Consider the following 19,745-nt stretch of genomic DNA (forward strand, 5'->3'; position numbering starts at 1 on the left):
TGGAATGACACATGCCACTTGGATCCCAGCCCGGTCCAGGTGGGCGTTGCACACCATCTCTTGAAAACTCGGACATTCAGTAGTGAGTCCGAAGCACTCCCTCTTGAATCGCACGTGTAAGCGTCAACTGGTCAACGTCATCGAAAGGAGCTAGTAAGACAAAAATTGAGAGACAATTCCTTGAGACATAACTCAAAGATATGAATAAAGACTACCTCCAATGTTCTCATTGCTCTGGATTTAAACTTGGGGGTGGATCGTTGGTTGGAATCATCGAACGAAGCTACTGCGTCTTTTTGTTTACCTCGTAGCTTGGTAGTACCACGCCCGTGTAATCAATAAAAGCACGACCGCATTGCCACATAGATCATTGATGCTCATCAGGTCCAGGGCCGGTGCTGTGTATACAAGTGGAGCTCCCCGCGTCAATCCTGCCGGACAGATCGCACTTATCGCTCGCCGCCTTTACGATACATCACCCATCATCTCCACCAGCTCTCACTTCACCTTTTGTCCCCATCCGACGCTTGATTACAAGTCTAAGTGCTTCCCTTACGAGACTTCAAAATACAAACTTACTGTCATTTCTTTTCCATCTAAGGAAACATCTTCTCCATAAATTAACACGGCATCCTCTCAGTCCGACCTTCTTCCACCACAAGTCAGCACCATGGCCTCAGACCTTGAGCAGCTCATTGAGATGGGCTTTGAGAAGGAGAGAGCGGAAATTGCAGTTCAAAAGACTGGCAATTGTAAGTTGACCAGACAGTCCGACGCTTTTTACGCCATCCATGACTGATTAGCCCTATGAACAGTGCAAGGAGCGCTTGAGTGGCTCGAGGTGAACCAGGACAAGACTTTGGAGGAGATCAAAGCATCGCAAAGCGAAGAGGCCGACAATGACGAAGCCCCCGCACTCCAGCCTGGCGAAGAAGCCCGCAGTCTGGTCTGCAATGAATGTGGCAAGAAGTTCCGAAGCCAAGCACAGGCAGAATTCCACGCCTCCAAGACCGAACACACCGATTTCTCCGAATCCACGGAGGAACTTGCGCCCCTCACTGAAGAGCAGAAGAAAGAGCGGTTGGAGGAATTGAGACAGAAACTGGCTGCCAAGCGGGCGGCTCAGGCCGAACAGGATAAGATCGAGCAGCGGAAGAACGAGGTAGGCTTGAAAAGACCCCTCGTGCAAAGACTATGCTGACGTGTATGACAGAACATCCGCCGTAAGAACACACAAGAGAACCAGGAGGCAAAGGAGGCGTTGGAGAAGAAGCAAAGACAGAAAGAGGAAGCAAAGAAACGTCAGGAAAAGCTAGACGACAAGGCGCATCTCGCTCGTGTCAAGGCGCAAATCGCGGCCGATAAAGAGGAACGCCGCCTCAGGGCCGAGCGAGAGCGCGCTGAGCGAGCTGGTGTGGCTGCTCCTCAAGCTGCTACCGCGTCTATTCCCGGTCCAACGACGTCCGGACCTGTTGCATCTAAACCTGCCTCTGCGTACACTGAGACCCGTCTTCGCTTGCAGACTTCAAATGGCAACATCATGAAGACCGTACCGGTGACGACTACCTTATTTGAGGTGGCAGAGTCCCTCAAGCAGGAGAATGGCCTCGATGTCCACAGCTTCACTCAGACTTTTCCTAAGAAAGTCTTTGATAATGAGTTCTTCGGAGAATCGCTGAAGGATCTCGGCCTCGTGCCAAGCGCCAGCCTTATCGTGCAATGATCCCCCGGATTTACGTCGAGAGGGTCTCTACCTTCGGCACCCGCAATTCTCTAGTTTAGGCAAAACGAATGATGACCACATCCGTAGAATCTTCCAAATTCGAGCTAGGCGAGAAAGATCCGAGTTTCATTTACTTATTAACTCCGTATTCAGCACATCTAATCCAGCATCTTACGGCCTGGTTGGAGTGGTTCAGATCTTATCAGCACGTGACTTCGCGATCGTGCGCGTATGAAGTGAGACGCGCTCAACAAGCATGTACAATCAACTTGCGACCAACAAATAAGGTCGCCTATTATGCCAGCGTACGTGAATATCTCTGGAGAAAGTCCCGTGTATGGAGAAACGCAGGCCAGGCTGACTTTTCCGCCAGCGTCGGTGACCAACATCGTGGCGGACCAACAGCTGTGAGAATGCCGAACGCACCTAACCCAGTCAACGCGAATCCGTTCGAGGAACCGGAACGCCGAATGAGCGAGTACACTGCGATGCAGGTGGCAACTTTGCAGGCTCGTCTCGATCGAAAGCTTGGACCTGAATACATTTCATCCCGACCGGGTGCTGCGGGGCAAAAAGTGCACTATCTTTCGGCAGACAAGTGTATCAATCTGGCGAATGAAGTTTTCGGGTTCAATGGCTGGTCCAGCTCGATACAGAGGGTGGATATCGATTTTGTAGGTCAATATGAATGATTTGGGATGGCTCTCTCTAACAGTCACATCTGGAATAGGTCGAGGAGAATGAGAACACGGGCAAGGTCAGCCTTGGACTATCAGTGATCGTGCGGGTCACGCTAAAAGATGGAACATTTCACGAGGTGAGACAAGTAAATTCTCAAGAGTTGCGGTCAACAGATTGAGACGAGACTGACTTCTGCTGGACTAGGACATCGGTTACGGGCACATAGAGAACTGCAAAGGCAAAGCGGCTGCTTTCGAGAAATCTAAGAAGGAGGGAACAACAGATGCTCTGAAACGTACCTTGAGGAACTTTGGAAATGTGCTGGGCAACTGCGTCTATGACAAGGACTATTTGTCAAAAGTTACCAAAATTAGGACCACTCCCGTGAGTGCTTCTTCTCTCCATGCTCACGGTATCCTTACTGACTATCCCTGCAGGCGAGATGGGATGTCAACGAGCTTCACCGTCATCCAGACTTTGCTCCGATGAAAAAAGAATCTGCGCCAAAAAGCAGATTATCAGAAGACGATGATCTTCCTCTACCACGCCCAACCGAGCCAGCACGAGGCGCCATCCCCAGTCACGCTGCTGTGTTCGACGGTGACGGGGAGTTTGGAAGTGAGTGTCGTCAATTTTATCGCTGATTGAATGGTTCAACTAACAAGTGAAAGGTGACGTTTTCGACGAGGCTGATTTTGTCGTAACCAATACTGGTAATCCCGACGAGATTGTAATAGAACCAGAGCAGCCGCAGCTTCCCCCCACGCCCTTAAACCGTTCATATCCCCAGGCCGTGCCCGCGCGAGGCCGATTCGATTCGAATGCTGTGACGCCTTCCAAGCCCGAAAGGTGGAGTGGAACGAATGCCACAGGTGCAAGACAGATGGTGCCTCCTCATGCTCGGCAGCAACCCCCCTCTCTCTCCGACCAGCAGCGCGGGATGCATGCGCCAGGGCCTGGAAGCAACGTGCCAAACGGCAAACTGAACGGTCCTCCCCCTATGGCCAACAACAACAACCCACCACCCCAAATTAAACGCGAGCCTGTAGCTGTACCAGCCCAGGATAGTTCGAACCAACCAACACCCACTGTGGGGTTCTTTTCCGCGAGGGCTGCTGATCAGCTGCGAGATAATCCTAATGCTGCACCCATCCCAGGATCACAGTTTGATCCACATGCAGAAAGCCCATCGATTCGGAAAACCGCTGGCATAGACCACTCGAAGACTGTGGCGGTAGTCAGAAGTGGTAACGGGGTCTCTCCAGCCCCGGACAAGGGACGCACGCGCGACGCAATCAACCCAGCAACGAATCTCCAGTCTCGGGTGGGCGGTGGCGCACCTCCCACAGGGGGCTTCGGGAGTCCATTGTCTAGAGGTCAATCGGTCTCATCTTATAGGCCTCTCACTCGACCGAGCGTTGATTCCAGGAACGCAACAAACGGGGGGGCAGGCAATCGAGCAGGAAGCGCTCCTCCACAAAATGTGAACGGGAAGCGCCCACCCCTAAGCGACGTGACTAATGCCGACGGGGTATCAGGTCCAGGCTCGAACAATCCGCAGGCTCCGGCTAGCTCGAACGAAATCAAACGACCCCGAATGGCCGAGAGTGTGCCTGGTCAGCCACAGCAGAAGCTGCCTCGGCCCCCTCAGTAATGAAAGCTCATGGACTTGAGATTCCGAAATATTAGCTTTAGCCTTGCGCACTTAGCGGGTGTTCTGATGTCCATTGTTTATTACGAATGTTATTGTTCCTGTGGTCCGGTATTCCTCATTCTCATCTTTGAATTATTATCAATTTCTTCATTCACGGGGTAAGCAAAAGCCAACTTGGTCGATCCTAATGTTGTGTCGAGACTCAGATTGTTAGCAAGCTCCTGGTATGACAAAAAATTGCTTCGCAACTCATGTTGAAGCTCCTTTCGGTGGAGAGCCCAATCTAGGATTTCCTACGGGCACTAGATCGGACCATCAGGCGTGCCGTTATCCAGTATTCCAAAGACGAGATATCCCGTGCGCCCTTGGTAATTGTCCCTAAAGTCTGTGTGCACACGGTCTGCTGGGCGGAGCCTCGATTTTGAGGTGCTCATATGATCGAGAAGGATCATTGAGCCAATCATGCTCCCAGGTGTATACGAAGCTTTCCTCGAGACTGTCATACTCAAAAAGCTGGGCAAGCTTAAGCGACTTCTATCTTCCGTCTGTCTCTTCAGGGTCAGTGTTCTGGTATCAACTGATCCAGTATGTAGTTTGATGGGTCAAGCCCAGACAGGTAATTCGGCAGGGCTTCTTTTCAGCCTCGTGTTGAGGGTTCAAGCTTGATTGGAACTTTGCTCATTGCACCCCTTAGACTTTCTTGACTCTCCCCAATTTTCTCTTTTTTTTTTCCTAGCTCGCTCTCGATCACGCTGCTTTGTGGAACTCGGTAAATGCCTCTCACAGCCCATCTGCACCTAACAAGGCTGACTGGGCGAAGCGCCGCGTGACAGAAACCAACACAACAACCCTGCGGGAGGCTGATGTGTCTCACTGTGGTTCCAACCCTTGCGAGACACCTGCACATGGCCGGGATTTGGACCCAGTGCCAACCTACCACCTGCGCAAAGGCGCGTATGTAATCGAGTAGACGTGCGGGGTAATCTTTTCAGCCTCATTCACAGTCTACTATCTTCTACTTTTATATCGAGAGTTTGTCAATTGAGAAGATGTGAGTTTGTGGGTTAAAATTTGTCTTTTTCGAACTTCATAAGAATGGGTGAGCTGGCGGTGCCAAAAGTCGCTGTGTTGAGGCCCGGCTCGCAGACTACTGATTCTCGTGAGGATGAATCAAGTTTCGATCTCCATCCTGAACTTGACGTGCCACACGGTATACCCCGCCGGCTAAGTGCGTTGCTCCTTGGACACTCGTTGACGCCCGCTCTTGGATCTTCTTCTCTGCCTTTTACCAACATACCTGGAACTCGTCCTCCTCCACCTCGGTCAAATACCCCCTTGAAGCCCCGGGGAAGGAATTCAAGAAGACGCCGCTCGGGCCAGCTGGATCCTGCACCGGATTCTGCACCTCGTTATGCATCTGGTTCTTCTTCAAAGCAGGAACATGGCGAGCAGGATTCTCAATCTAGCTTCAGCAATGGTAAGGTCGACGGCGCTGAGGAATCCGACATCGGACCCCATGGGCAACGTATGAGTGCCTTGGAAACCCACTTGGGGTCTATTTTACGGGACGGCATGAATCCGATTATTTTCGTCTGCTGGGGCAAATCATCCGACTGCACAATTGTACCAGTCCCGCTTACTAACTATGAAGATGAGGCTGCGGTATGGACAGAGATCAGAAGGGCTTGGCTGTCTCGGCTGGGGTGGAAGAAATACGTTCCCTGGTACAACGTGAAGCGAGTGGACTTGGTTGAGGTGAGCAGCTCTCTTGAGCACAGGCGTATTCTGCTGGTTGATTTGATTAAAATGTGATATCAGTTGTCTCTTGCAGGTGTCAAGCCCAACGTGTCCGGAGAGTCTGCTCAGTTCATGGGCATGTATCGAAGTCGAAACTTGAAGTCTCAAGAAGCTCATTTCCAAAAAATTGTCGATGATTACCAGGAGATGCGGGAATACCCATGTGGATATGATGTCTCCACAGGAAAGGCGTTGTGCATGTGCACTCTGACCAACTGTGCATCGGGTATTGGCGACGAGGAGTGCCCAACAGAAATTATCGTTCAGGCCATGAGGAGTCTCAGAGCCACTCAGACTCATGATTTGATGACGACGATATTTTTCCATCCCGAGTTGGCATCCGTAAATGGATTCCTGCAGGCTGAAACAGTGATTTATGGACACTCGTGAGCTCCCCTTGTAACCACAATCCCGGTGTGAAAGAGTGCCCTGCTGATAATAAGGGTAAAGTAACCTTCTTTCCAGGATATTATACTCCTGGCATTGTCCAGAACTCCGCGAACTAGAATTTCAAGCGGTGCTCCTCGACGATAATTGGGATGACATTTTGCGATGGCTTGCTGGTCCCTTGACTATCTTGGTGCCGTTGATGACCGTCCTCATTGCCCAGTACATCTTTGGCGACTGGGGGACGGCATGGAACGTCGGATGTTTCTTCGTTGCCTTCACTGTGGCGTCTCCGTTCTTGAATATGGGATGGCATACGACCCCACGTCCGGAGCATTGATGGAGGCATTTTATCTCTTTCCATGAGACGTGTTTTCTATTTTGGATGGTAATAAAGTCTCTCCTATATGAAAGTATACTTATTGGGCCTCGGCCACGGCATGAATGAGGTCAGCCAGCCTGACTGGATCCAGGTTATACCTCGCAACAGCGGCATAGCCACGGATCGGAACTGTAAACAGGACACACCAAATATATCTCCAGTCCAGCAAGGTGTAGGCTGGTCGATCTGATCGAAGTAGAGGAAAGGAATTCTCATAGCCCAATTCATTTGCAATTCAATGTAGCTGCGCTCTGTTTAATTTGCGAGAGAGAGTGTGTGGCAAAGGATACATGGATTAGCCAGTCCAGTTCAATGAGAATCGTTGAATGGCCTGATCCTTTCCTGCTTCTGATCCTCCAAACTGATGTTCCACCCGGGATTTGTCAAAAAGTGTTATAAGATCAAAAACAACCAGGTTATCATCAGCCAGCACCAAGTGGTCGAGCAGTAACTCGATCATCGCATCTTCCTTGGTCTAGTGGTCATGATTTCCGCTTGTCATTAACACCGATAAGCGCGGGAGACCGGGGTTCGATTCCCCGAGGGAGAGATTCTTTTTTGGACCCACTCGAGGTGGCTCATGCTATTCCTTGTTTTTATCACGTGGAGTGGAGATCCAAGGCTCTCCAGATCCACTGGACCTGGATGATATCCATGCAGTTGCTCTTGCTGATCTTTGAAAGCTTAAATCCTTCCGCTGATTGTACTTGCGCCCCCTCTCACCATCCCCATTAGACTGGGGCAAGTGTACCATGAAGATGTCACCAAAGCACTGGATAGAAAATAGCAGCAAGGAAAGCACTAAGCGTCGAAGCGGAGAGTTAACTGACAGAAAAGGGAAGGATGTACTGTACTTTCGCACTTTCACCTGGCCTGGATTGTGACGAGCGGCTATCATTGCGATGACTACTTATTTCTTGATTGACGATGGTCAGGGTAGGGCTGCGAAGCCGATGATGGTAATGGATTCGACCCTGAAGTATCCCCGCTGTTTCTATGACGGAGCTGACCTTGCGGCTAGTTTACGGGGTGCGAAATCAACATTTCTTGCTCGGGTTTTACTGCTAAAGTGATTGATCAACATGAGTTTTTATTTTACTAGAGAGATCCTAGGTAAATTAGGAAGAGAGAACGAGCGAGCGCTGTAGAGAAGATTAGATTCTGTGAGAGTTGAAGGACGGTAGAGTCGGTTGAGGTGGACCAATAAGGGGACAATTACTACACTACGAATAGGTAGATAGGGGCTTGACAGTGTGTGCGTCTGCTACTGATTCGCATGTCATTCCTCACCATACTACTACTAGCCGAGGCACAGCCTACGAGAAACGGATGCATGTAAAGTCTAACAATCGTAGGCTGTCACGTCTTCATGAAGTAGACGGCTCCTAGAAAATAAGAATGTGACCATATCAGACATAAAGAATTGGATGCGATGTCAGGTAATAAAGGTATAAAATCAGCAGCAAGTGGAAGACAACTTCAAAAAGCTCATTGATTGTGTATATGGCGGGAGGGTCAAGTACCGCCACCCAAATTGGGTCTGCTGTTCATTCCGATCAACAAAAAGTCCCAGGAAATGAGTTCAACCCCCCCTGAGGGACAAAGTTGCCCATGAAAGGACAATGTACTAAGCTTTCGAGGCGAAGGGAGGGACGTGATTGGACATAGAAAACATTTCCGCCTTCGAAAGTTGCAAGCCTTGGTCTTGCTCGTCAAAAGACTTGACGGTGCAATTTCCTCGGCAGCGTTTCTGAATCGTATAAGAGATGACGTCCTCATTGCCCCGATCGCAGTCTTTCAAGTATCGTGCACCGCAGTAACTTCCGGTATGTCAGCGTGGACTGCAAATCTGGTCGTTTCGCAGTTTACACTTACCTCCAATGCGCTAGCCCCATAGCTATGTCGTAGCAGCCTTGAATGAATGCGGCGGAAATATTGGCAGGTACTTCTTTGCTACTATTTGTCAAGAGAGCCCGAGAGTGACGGAGTCCTTCAACTTCATGACGAAGTAACTCGTAGCTCTCTTGCATCGCAACATTGCAGCTGAGATTGTTGTTGAGCATCAAGATAGGGATCAGGTTCTCGAATTGGTCGTCCATCTGTTTCGAGTCAGACTGAAAGCTTGTGCAATCATCACGAGAGCTTTCACGTACCATTTCCTTGCGGAAGGAGAACATGTCGTTTGATCTGCTCCCATGTCAAAAAATATCCCATGAAGGGCTCCCAGGGGGTTCATCCTCACATGTGTACAAATGAAGAGCAGTGTTTCCAAAGTTTGCGCATGACAAGACCGTCACAAACTGACTTCTCCACGTCCATTCCGTAAACGAATCTATTTTCAAGGCCTCAGTTCAATTGTCTGGTAGACCAAGGGAGAGCCTCCTACGTACGGAATGGTGGCCACCACGCACAGAGCAGCTGCGGTGGCTTCACGCCTCTCCCAATATTGCTCAACGGACGGCAACTTATTGTCTTTGAAAATGATGTCGACATTGTTCAGACTCTGGACGTATCGAAGCATCTCCGTGCAAAGCACTTCACGAGTCGCTGTCAAGCAGTCAGAATTGGTCTTTGCCGTTAGGGCATGCGTCAAATGTTTTGTAAGGCGAACCTTGGGAACAATTTCCTCGAATATGATCGCCAACTTCATCCCAGCAATGCAATGCATTTTGAAGCTGGAGATCAAAGGAGGATAGGTCCGGCATTATTCCTTGCCCGAGTAGGGTGAAACGGAAGTAATCCAGGCTCGCATCTCGGTAGCGCTGGGCCCCAAGCTGGTTATACTTTAAGGATCCGCAGTCGAAGACTAATTCAAATCAGCCATTAGAGTTGATGACGGAAAGCCATAAAATTGAGGGACATACTGTCGTCAAATACAAAGTACTGCGCTTGGTCAGCTCAGTCTATGATTATCCTCAGATAGTCAAAGAAAGGGAAGCAAAATCATACCCAGGCAAAGTATTTTGAAGCAGAGCAGAGGATCTCATATGGTCGATGATTAGGGACCCATACTGCAGCAAAACGACCAAAATCGGCCGCACAGAGAGCTCGTGCTGTATCTTTGTCTACCACCCATCTTTAGGCGGAAAGGTTATTCAGCACGAAAAGGTGCTAGAAACAGGCCAAAAAAGTTGCATTCTCTTACCTTCTGATCCACGGGTCGAGAGATTCTTCCCGCGCAAGCTTATATTTCTCGTGAAGAGTTGGCTTCCATTCCGGTACCAATTTGTAGATACTTGGGATGATCACTCTCTGGCCTTCCAAAGAATTTTTAAATTGAGCATCGATGATTGGGGGCGCAGCTTCCGACATCATGGATTCAAAAGAGTTGAATCGACTCGATCACAAGTCTTGAGTGCCCCGGAGATATTCTTACCGCAGGATTATGAAGCTGAATTGAAAGAATGAGTAAATCGCAAGGTCTTCTAGAGATCTCCAAGTTTATGATAATTTTGATTAGGGAGCAGTCATATGCCGCTTTATATGAGTAAGTCAAACCAACTAAACTGACGGAAAAATCTGCCATCAGAGCCAATGTGTGAGATAGGCTGCTAATTCTCCATCACTCCGCAACAGACTTATAGCGCTTTGACCGAGCCAATGAGGGTCTCTATCTAGCAGGCACAAATAGTGACACGAGATTATTGTTTTGTAAATCATGCTGATTAAAGTTTTGTAGGTACGCGACATTCTCCGGTGAAAAATGCGTACACGAGCCATCTTCCCTAGCAAGCTGAAATTCAGCTAAGCCGAGATAGATATTTTTATATCTTGTCAGCAGCCAGGCCTTAGAATGGACAACTGCAATCCAGTATCATTAGCAGAGAACTTAGGTGATCCTGTTAGGTCCATAATTTATCATGAGGTATCCATGTTCGGACACTGCATGTTCAAGTCGGTGTGGTTTCTGTGGCGGGCTGAAAATCCGTATTCGTCAAACCATTCAGAGGAGCAATCATTGCACATGACTGCTCCACAATTATTCGTTTAAATGTCTCCTGCATAATACACCACTTATACCCGCCTATTGCTTTGCTGAGAATTTTGAAAGAGGACTTTCACACCATATCAATGTCGCTCACTTCTCGGGGCATTTGAACTCTGATTACGAAAGCGAGCTAGTGCCTTGAGATAACCGTATTGACCTCCGCTATTTGCAGATGTCCCATGTGCAAAGCGAGCGGAACGTACTCTCAGAAATCAGCATCAAATTAACACACTTCCCGATGGCCCCGCAGTAATTTAGCGCTCGCTCATTGCCCGCGAGAATCATCTGGAAGCTCTCAGATGAATCGCTCATCGATTTGAGTTGAGAGATTGATATCATATGTGCAGTGCGAGTGGTGTGAGGCTCCCTCTTGTACTTGTCTTTCGGTGAGTGTGTAGTCTGATGGTGTACGCATATTTCGGGTGAAGATTATGAAAACCTCTCCCCTCACGCAGAGTGATGGGACTAATGCGGCCCGCTTCGGTCACATCTTGACAGGATTAGTTGCTTGAAGCCAAGTGGATAGTGGCGAATATCGACGTGCATTAGTGCTGCAGGTCGCAAATGAGAAAGGTTGGAAGTATACTCCACTTGCACGCGAACAATCCATTGCGAAAGGGCCACATACCCGATAAGAAAACGAGCTGGAATTCTTTCCGACAAACATCTTGACGTTCAGCCGTTGTCCTCCTTGTGCTCGTGGAAGAGAAAAGCTCTGAAAACAGGGCTCAATTCAGTGATTCCTCCCATTTTTGTCCTGCCAGAGGGACAGCTAGAAGTACTATGAGCCAAGTCGCAATCATCACAGGCGGTAGTAAGTATTCAACCACTTTGAATTGTCAGGTGGTATTTTTTACTAAAAGCGATACCCTAAACGTACAGCAAGTGGCATCGGCTTAGACGTTGCCCGAAAATTGGGTGAGTCTGGTGCTTGGCATGTCCACATCATCGGGAGCAGCTCTCAACGAGGCCGAGAAGCTGCAAGCTCGGTCCCAAATACAACATACAATCAAGCAGACGTTCGGAATTACCCTGAATTGGCAAAGACATTTGCCCGTGTATTCGCCGAGTCCGGTCGGATAGACTTTGTCTTTGTAAATGCAGGAGTAGCCGAATCGCATGATTTTTTTGCGCCGCACACGGAGGCAGATCTCCCACCGGAGCCACCGATTGGTTTGATCCGTATCAATCTAGATGGAGCGATGAACACGGCGTATTTGGCCATGCACTACTTTCGTCGATCTCCCATTCTGGCACCTGGTATGAAGAATTTGATTTTCACAGCCAGTATCGGTGGTCTGTATCCGTGCGCTCTTACGCCGGTATACTCCGCAACCAAACGTGGGTGATGATCGGTCGTCTTTGATAGGCAATTTACTGACAACTTGCAGATGGAATAGTTGGGTTCGCTCGGTCAATCGCAGACAAGCTTTGGGGAGAGGGTGTACGGGTCAATACAATATGTCCTGGAGTAGTCAAGACGCCACTCTTCACTGACGACTTTGAGGGGGTTTTCCCTAAAGAGGTGGAGATTCCCATTCACATTGTCACCAACTTGATATTAAGCTTGCTCACTGGCGACGAGATGGTCGATGCTAAGGGCTGTGCTGTGCCCTCGAACGCATTGTTTTCCAAGACACTGCACATCTCTGGTGAGAAATTCTACTTCATCGATCAACCCGAATTTCACGATGAGCAGGGACGCTTGACGTGGAAGGCAATGATGGATCGATGGGACAAAACATGAATCACCACCTTATTTTGCTGTCAACAATCGATATTCGGTGTATCGCCTGATCTTTGTTTCGCAATCAGACTCGTGATCGGCCCCGTAGATGTTTGAGCTTTACCAATCTCCCACTCTCCTGATTAGCAACGTGACTCGAATTGCAATATTCCCCCCAAAAGTCCTTTTCAAATCATCCGACAATGTTTCATTTTCGCTCAAGGGGGCTAGGCACATGGGGGAGAAAGTCTTTCGTCCCATCTCGGTTCACTTGCGGCCGCAGCAAAGAAGCCTCCTACAAATGACCTCTACGCAGCCTGGATGCCAGAAATTTCCGTCGAGAGTATTGATGGTAAGATTCTAGTTCGTCCAAGGATTGCCCGAGACACATTAGTTCCACACTTTTCCTAATTGAATCTGACGTATGCAGGACAAAGCGCAGGGGTTAAAGCTCGTGATTACGTTTTAGGCCAAGGTTCTAACCGATACGAAATGGTCTCATCTAACCATAAATTTCCATTGTTTGCCAGGACAGTCCCAGTATCGCCGGTGATTTGCACCAAAGAATAATGAGCACACACGGTTCAGATCTCGTGACCAGAGTGAAAGTTTTGTTCATCAGCTTGGCACTTGTCATCGCTGAATTCTCGGCGTCCTCGAAACCTTGAAAGACCGCCTTCGAGCCCTGCTGTGAGGCATTCAGAGAGTGCCCCGCGTGCGATGGCCTAATGATACCTCCACTCTTGGACCTTTGAAAGTGGAGGCGACCAAGATACTCCGATCCTACAACGATGTAGCGGCCGCCGAGAAGGATTGGGTATAGTGAGTAGCATCGTTGCTGGGCTGGACCATCAGGTCAGATTTGGGCTGATTTTCCGAACTGAATGAAACCCAGAAGTTGCTATCGAAACAAATGATAGAAGAGTTGAACACTTTGGACAGGACCAATTGCCCAAATCCGTATAGGTTGGCAAAAGGGCCTACCAAAGTACCGAGTGCGGGCGCCAATCCGGCGCCAGGCTTTCAGCATCCGTCTACTGCCTCTCATTTTCTACTGCATTCACTCAGAGACATCTCAGCCATGGAAGCTTCGAGGCTAACTTGAGGGGTCGGAGACTGTAGCCATGGCTTTTTTCCCAGTCAAGACTGCGGAGTGCTCGCACAAGAGGACGGACAGTGGATGAATCTCGGACACCCCAGGACATCTTCGGAGAAATCGCTAATTGTGGCGGGGTTGTTCCACGCTTGAGTTTCCTCCCAGGAACAGTTTCCAAGGCTGCAGAATGCCCGGGATGCCGAGGTGCGCCGCTGTGGTTATCCCGTAGTGATGTGGATTCATGATCTCGGAGAAATGCAGGAACTTCCCAGGAGGAATCTCGGGTCGTTGCATCATTTCTCGTTGGCCGCGGCAACGTTACTGTCCAGCCACAAACCCCCCATGGGCATGCGGCAATGACCCCAGACTTGTGGGGACGGATCCAAGAAAAGGCGCTTTTAGCCTTCTGAACCAGCCAGCTCGACCCTGTAAACAGCCGCAGTGGAGGGAAATGTTATGGCACAGACACCGAGGATGTGGCGACCAAAGCCCGGGCTCACTGGCGTGCTCAACTTTTTCCCCCAGCCTCTTGCGAATATAAAAGGGCATGCACCCGGCATTGGAATCTACTTGTCGCAGTGCAATTATTATCTCCAAGGCAATCAGCTGGACAACGCATCATGAAGACGCACACAATTGCTACCGCAGTGGCCCTTGGTGCTGGCTCTGCGCCAGCATTGGGACAGTCGCTCACCGTCGACCAGATCGACGGCATGGCCAACAATACTCTCTTCACACGATGGAGGCCAACTTCTCACTTTCTCGCTCCTGCGGGATGGATGAACGTCAGTCACTCATAAACAAAAAAGGAAGCATCATGTTGAGCTGGGACGAGATGCTGATAGCTCATTAGGACCCTTGTGGACCCATGTACGACCCCATCAACAAAATTTACCACCTGCATTATCAATTCCACCCTAATCATGTCAACTGGGGTATGTTTGTACCTCAACTAAATCCCCGTTGAAAGAGAAACTGACGAGATTGACCCGCAGGCAACATCTCCTGGGGACATGCTACCTCGGATGACCTCATCACCTGGAAAGATGTGGATAGTAACCCACAAGACGGAACTGCCGCTTGGAAGGACCAGCAAGCTCAATCACTTGGCACTACCAATCTGACAAGCGACCACCACACTCCGGCTCTGTACAATCACCTCGGAATTTTCTCCGGAACCGCCCAGCCTGTCAACCTGACCGGTGGATCGGACGGCACTTTGCTGGCATTCTACACATCCGTTTCTGAACTCCCCACCTCGTGGACCAAGCCTTACCTCAAGGGCACCGAGAGTCAAAGCCTGGCCTACTCTACGGACGGCGGAGTGACTTGGCAGGAGTATGAGAACAACCCTGTCATGTCCGACCCTCCCGAGGGTTGGAATGTCACCGGCTGGCGGGACCCCTTCTACCATGCTTGGCCCGAGATGGACGCTTTCTTGAACGTGTCCGAGCCGTACTACTATGCTGTTCTCGGCTCTGGTATCAAGGAGGTTGGCCCTCGAATGCCTCTCTATAAGGCACCTGCGTCAGACCTGACCAACTGGACCTTCATGGGCTCTCTGTTTGAGCCCAAGATGAACAGCTCTCTGGGTGCTCTGCCAGAGACTGGCTCTTACGGATTCAACTTTGAAGTCTCCAACTTCTTCTCCATTGGGGATCGCTACTTCGTCACCATGGGTGCCGAGGGCGGCGATACCGACTTCCACACTCGCCGTTGGTCCCTCTGGAACGAGGGAACCCTGTCTGTCCGGGCTAACGGCAGCGTTGAATTCACCCCAGTGGCCGGTGGTGCCGGAGACTGGGGATTGCTGTACGCTGTGAGTGTATTTCCTTTGAAAGCGGAGCTCCGCTCCGCTCTTCTTGCCCTTCAATGCAAGCATGCTAATATTTTTTTCAGATGACTACCTTCGACGACACCAAGAACAACCGTCGCATTCAGTGGGGTTGGTGTCCCGAGGACATGAACAACTTTGCTATCACTCAGCAAGGCTACCAGGGCTCGTTCGCTCTTCCCCGTGAGATCTTCATCAAGGATACCCACAACGTGATCCACGACATGTCCAACAGCTCCGTGCCCGGAAACTCCCGCTACTTCGCTCAGCCCAACGGGACCTGGACTGCCAGCACTCTGGGCACCAAGCCCGCGTCCGACGTCGTGCAGGGTCTCCAGCGCGGCGCCAAACATCACAAGTTCCCTTGTCACGATCACAAGTGCGATACCGAGAAGATCAAGCTCCCCACCAACATGTCCAAGTCATACCAAATCAATGTGGAGATCAAGAGCACCACCGGCATCGCCGGTCTCACCATTGCTGCATCCCCCAACCGCGAGGAGTATACCAACATCTTCTACAACCCTTCCAATTACAGCATCGCCGTGGACCGTAGCCACTCCAGCCAGATCAACATGTTCTCCAACGACACCCACCAGGGCTACTTCAAGCCATACACCGTCCGCGACCGCGAATATGGCAAGAACACCACCGAGTCCATTCAGATGAGCATCTTCGTCGATGGATCTCTCGTCGAAGTCTACGTCAACGAGCGTTTCGCTCTGACCACCCGCATCTACCCCAGTCGGGAAGACAGTACCGGTCTTGCATTCTACTCTGCCCCTTGCGCCCAAGTCGAGTACTCGAACATTGAGATTTGGGACGGTCTGTTGAATGTCTGGCCCGAGCGTCCTCAGAACAGCAGCTCCCTGCTCGTGTTTGATACTGCTGCGGAGACGAATAACTACACCTGGTGGGATGGTAATTAGAGTGTCTTTCTCTTCCCCCCCCCTTTTGGAATGAAAGCGATGAAATAAAATTAGAAACGAAATTTAATTGCACAGAATTAGCCTTTCTTTTTTCTTCTTCTTTTCTTTTCTATTTTGTCCAAAGGAGGTGCCACTTTAGACGAGTTCAGCTAGCAACGGACCGTGAAACATGTAGCGATGAGTGTTGAAAGACTAACTTCAATGGTAGCCACGAAAGAAACTGTTCCTCTAGTGTCGATCACGTCTTTCCCCTTTGAAGAGGAGAAGATGGGGACTTGGGAAAATTCCTTCACCAAAAATAAGCTCTTCCCTACATCGAAACCCAGGTCTGTGGCTTTTTTACCCAAGGCAGTCTGAAGCTGCGAGCCGTCATGGATTATAAGGGAGGGGTTTACGCCTAGAGTCCATGAAAATGAGGTGTATGGGGTTGACTTTTGTGACGCAGCTGACAGCAGCGGGTACCGATCTCAAGTGCTGTGAAGACCATGGGACATCGATTAAGGTTACCTCCTACTCCAAATCTCCATTCGGCTGAGGAACAGCAATCGTATGATGATCATAAGCAGCATGTGATTTTATATCCATGGCTCGAGATCTCCACTCAGAGCTGCCAGTAACATAACTTTAACACCACTTCAAAAACGAATTCAAAAAAATACGAATAACAGTACGGGAGATTTCTTTTATTTCATTCTTGCCTACACTCGACCCGCAATCTACTCTCTTGATCGGAATGGAAGCTTGGGTTGCCTGGTCCAGTATGGCTGATGGACTTGCAACAGTCGCGTCCAAGCGATAGCATATTCAGCAGAGCACATGCTTGAATCAATTTCCAAGATCTCCTCATTGGTATAAGGCACATGCTCATAAACACTCAACGTCATCAAACGTGGCAAACGTGACACTATGATTTCTTCGGCCGAGTGGAACGAACTTCCGCCGGTCAAGTTCCATCGATAAAAGCTCCCTTTGGTATTCTTTTGTCCCCTCCGTAGCAACATGGACGACTTGACATGAGCAGCGCTGCAAAAAGGAAGAGAAGAAAAAACAACAACAACAACAACAACAACAACAACAACAACAACAAGATGCAGCTCCAGAATAGGAATCCTTTTGAGCAGATTGACGCATGGATTCTGGGCAGTGGAACGGCCTCCTTGGCCTCGGCGCTCTATCTGATCAAGTACTCAAGGATTCCACCGGCCCGAGTGCATCTCTTAGAATCACAAGATTCAGTGCAGGAGATCCTCCACCACACGGGCGATCCACATGGTGGATATGATCAGATTGCAGGTTGCTTGCCTCTTCCCATTGGAGGTCCACTGAAGGAACTCCTGGCGTCGATCCCGGCCTCTATCCCGGCACGATCGGGCTCAAGGCAGAGTTACTTGGGTGAGATCGAGACCAACAAGCGTCGGGGCCCGCCGAAAAAAGTCACCCAAACAAACTTCTTGGTTCAAAAGAATCACCTGCTGCAGAAGATTGCGACGGCTCCTCTAGACCTGCAATGGAAACACCGCATGCGACTTGCGCAGCTCGTTCTCAGACCGGAGCCGAAACTGGGAAGAAATCAGATCAAGGATTTCTTCCACGAGACCTTTTTTGAGACCACTTTTTGGGCAATCTGGTCCGCCCAGTGAGTATGCTTTGGTTTCCACGTTGCTGATAAGGCTTGATGCGAACATGGTCTAACGGCCGGGCTGCTTGTATTCAGACTTGGCCTGCAGCCTTGGCATAGCGTCGCTGAGTTTCGGCGTGCTCTCTTCCAGTACCTGGGCGATTTCCATCGTCTGTCCATCTTGGATTGCCTCGAGACCACAGGTCGATACCAATATGAATCCATATATCTTCCAATCTACCGGTACCTCCAAGGGCTAGAGGTGGATTTTCAATTTGACACAACAATCAAAGAAATCGTAACAACCGATGCCTCTGCTCGCAGAGTTTCACGCCTCGAACTGGTCCAGAACGGATTTCCACTCTCGATCAACCTCGGACCACAGGATATCGTCATAGCCAATTTGGGTTCGACCATTTCGGGGACCGCAGTAGGATCCAACGAAAAGCAACCGTACACTTCATCGTACGAGAGCCTCGATGAAAACTGGGCACTATGGCTCGATCTTTGCTCCAAAGCCAAGAGCCTGGGTAATCCATACTGTTTCTGCTGTCGCCGATTCGAATCCATGATGGAATCATTCACCATCACTACCGAAGATATATCCTTTTTCAATCGCTTAATCTCTTTATCTTCTCTTCCTTCTTCTTCTTCTTCCTCCTCGACAGCCGGCACAATTATCATTTTGAGAGAAAGTCGCTGGAAACTTAATCTCTGTCTACCGATGCAACCGGTCTTTCAGGACCAACCACACTCCGTGCGCGTACTATGGGGCTTTGCACTCCTACCCGAACTTTCCGGAGACTACATCAAAAAGCCCATGGTCCAATGCTCCGGTGCCGATATCACCGCAGAGCTAATGCACCATCTAAACCTGCCGCCGCGGACAATCTTCCAACGTACAGTCACAATTCCCCGCGTCATGCCGCGAATGAGCAGCCTTCTCCTCGCACACTCTGGCGATGAACGACCCAAACCTATTGTTCCGGAGATTACCAACCTGGGACTCGTCGGAGAATTCGTCGAGATTCCACAGTACAGCTGCATCGATATGAGTTACGGGCTTCGAGCCGCAAAGACGGTCGTATCGCGGCTGACGGGGGTGAAGATACCGAATTCGGAACGGAAGAGGTCGCGTATCCGGCTTTTGTTGCAGATACTCCTTTGGAAGTAGGGGTCATATCGTTCTGCAAGACGTGTTTGTCTTGTATTCTGCGGGCTATGCTTAGGATGTGCCAACTTTCCTTTTTTTCCCTGTTAAAAAAAGGGGGGGAAAGGCCTAAACTTGAAGAAGGCGAGAATATATCAAAAATGCACCTACCCGGTTGACGTGTGATATATCACCCTTCATTGCGACCTCGCCGACTCGATCTTTTCTCAGCCACGTCCTTTTTCTATTCATCTGTTGGGCCAGTACCTCCACATGACCAAATCCGAGGACGATATTCGGTCTAATAGTGAGTATGCCCCATCTACTCTTCCATTCCCAACGAAGACCTGTCGAATCCAACTGTGATTGACTACAAGTCAGGTCACCCTTCACTTGCAATGACTTTTACGAAAAGCATTTGAGAAAAAAAAAAAAGGGCTCTTAGGTCCTCAAAATATGACCTTCTCACGGCGCCTTCAATCCATTCTAGGTATATACCTATCGAGCAGTAATGGGGACTCCCTTGGAAGTTTAGTTCAGTTCGAGCTCTACATTAGTAGATACATTCATTCTTCCGAGGTAAATGTGCCGCGGGCTGCTCTGACAGAGTGCCGAAGTCCTGCCCAGGTGTCCTTTGGAAACTTATTGAAGACCTAAATCTAGGATTTAGCGTGGAACAGATCAAATGTCCAGGTGTTTCCAGGTTTCCGCCCAATTCTTAACTAGGGAATCTACCTTGTGTTAGTGGCGCTGCAACTTTTAAAGGCACATTGTCTGGAA

The 19,745-nt window shown here is 49.6% G+C and overlaps 7 protein-coding genes and 1 non-coding gene across 8 annotated transcripts; 7 read left to right on the plus strand and 1 right to left on the minus strand.

The window, feature by feature from the left end:
* Positions 1-670: 670 nt before the first annotated feature.
* POX_h09496 (uncharacterized protein) lies at positions 671-1,723 on the plus strand (the record flags this gene model as incomplete). The annotated part of the gene is made up of 3 exons (XM_050118249.1): positions 671-752; positions 816-1,162; positions 1,214-1,723. The coding sequence occupies 3 exons, from the start codon at positions 671-673 to the stop codon at positions 1,721-1,723; spliced, it is 939 nt and encodes a 312-aa protein (XP_049965036.1).
* Positions 1,724-2,020: 297 nt separating this feature from the next.
* On the plus strand, positions 2,021-4,058 carry POX_h09497 (DNA repair and recombination protein radC; the record flags this gene model as incomplete). The annotated part of the gene is made up of 6 exons (XM_050118250.1): positions 2,021-2,028; positions 2,097-2,397; positions 2,454-2,540; positions 2,609-2,788; positions 2,842-3,022; positions 3,076-4,058. 6 exons carry the CDS (start codon positions 2,021-2,023, stop codon positions 4,056-4,058), a joined length of 1,740 nt encoding a protein of 579 aa, XP_049965037.1.
* Positions 4,059-5,153: 1,095 nt separating this feature from the next.
* Positions 5,154-6,582, plus strand: POX_h09498 (uncharacterized protein; the record flags this gene model as incomplete). Its single annotated transcript, XM_050118251.1, has 3 exons — positions 5,154-5,813; positions 5,877-6,241; positions 6,321-6,582. The coding sequence occupies 3 exons, from the start codon at positions 5,154-5,156 to the stop codon at positions 6,580-6,582; spliced, it is 1,287 nt and encodes a 428-aa protein (XP_049965038.1).
* A 506-nt stretch (positions 6,583-7,088) lies between these two features.
* On the plus strand, positions 7,089-7,174 carry POX_tR171. Its single transcript has one exon. It is a non-coding gene; the product is annotated as a tRNA-Asp (tRNA).
* A 1,077-nt stretch (positions 7,175-8,251) lies between these two features.
* POX_h09499 (uncharacterized protein) lies at positions 8,252-9,939 on the minus strand (the record flags this gene model as incomplete). Its single annotated transcript, XM_050118252.1, has 9 exons — positions 8,252-8,444; positions 8,500-8,723; positions 8,778-8,811; positions 8,867-8,956; positions 9,015-9,171; positions 9,236-9,430; positions 9,489-9,507; positions 9,574-9,700; positions 9,770-9,939. 9 exons carry the CDS (start codon positions 9,937-9,939, stop codon positions 8,252-8,254), a joined length of 1,209 nt encoding a protein of 402 aa, XP_049965039.1.
* Positions 9,940-11,395: 1,456 nt separating this feature from the next.
* On the plus strand, positions 11,396-12,359 carry POX_h09500 (uncharacterized protein; the record flags this gene model as incomplete). The annotated part of the gene is made up of 3 exons (XM_050118253.1): positions 11,396-11,426; positions 11,495-11,953; positions 12,004-12,359. 3 exons carry the CDS (start codon positions 11,396-11,398, stop codon positions 12,357-12,359), a joined length of 846 nt encoding a protein of 281 aa, XP_049965040.1.
* Positions 12,360-14,054: 1,695 nt separating this feature from the next.
* POX_h09501 (uncharacterized protein) lies at positions 14,055-16,197 on the plus strand (the record flags this gene model as incomplete). Its single annotated transcript, XM_050118254.1, has 4 exons — positions 14,055-14,219; positions 14,288-14,369; positions 14,430-15,253; positions 15,334-16,197. The coding sequence occupies 4 exons, from the start codon at positions 14,055-14,057 to the stop codon at positions 16,195-16,197; spliced, it is 1,935 nt and encodes a 644-aa protein (XP_049965041.1).
* A 1,013-nt stretch (positions 16,198-17,210) lies between these two features.
* POX_h09502 (uncharacterized protein) lies at positions 17,211-18,989 on the plus strand (the record flags this gene model as incomplete). The annotated part of the gene is made up of 2 exons (XM_050118255.1): positions 17,211-17,833; positions 17,912-18,989. The coding sequence occupies 2 exons, from the start codon at positions 17,211-17,213 to the stop codon at positions 18,987-18,989; spliced, it is 1,701 nt and encodes a 566-aa protein (XP_049965042.1).
* Between the last annotated feature and the right edge of the window lie 756 nt (positions 18,990-19,745).

The sequence above is a fragment of the Penicillium oxalicum genome, chromosome VIII (assembly GCF_001723175.1).
Source record: "Penicillium oxalicum strain HP7-1 chromosome VIII, whole genome shotgun sequence".
Lineage (NCBI taxonomy): Eukaryota > Fungi > Ascomycota > Eurotiomycetes > Eurotiales > Aspergillaceae > Penicillium > Penicillium oxalicum.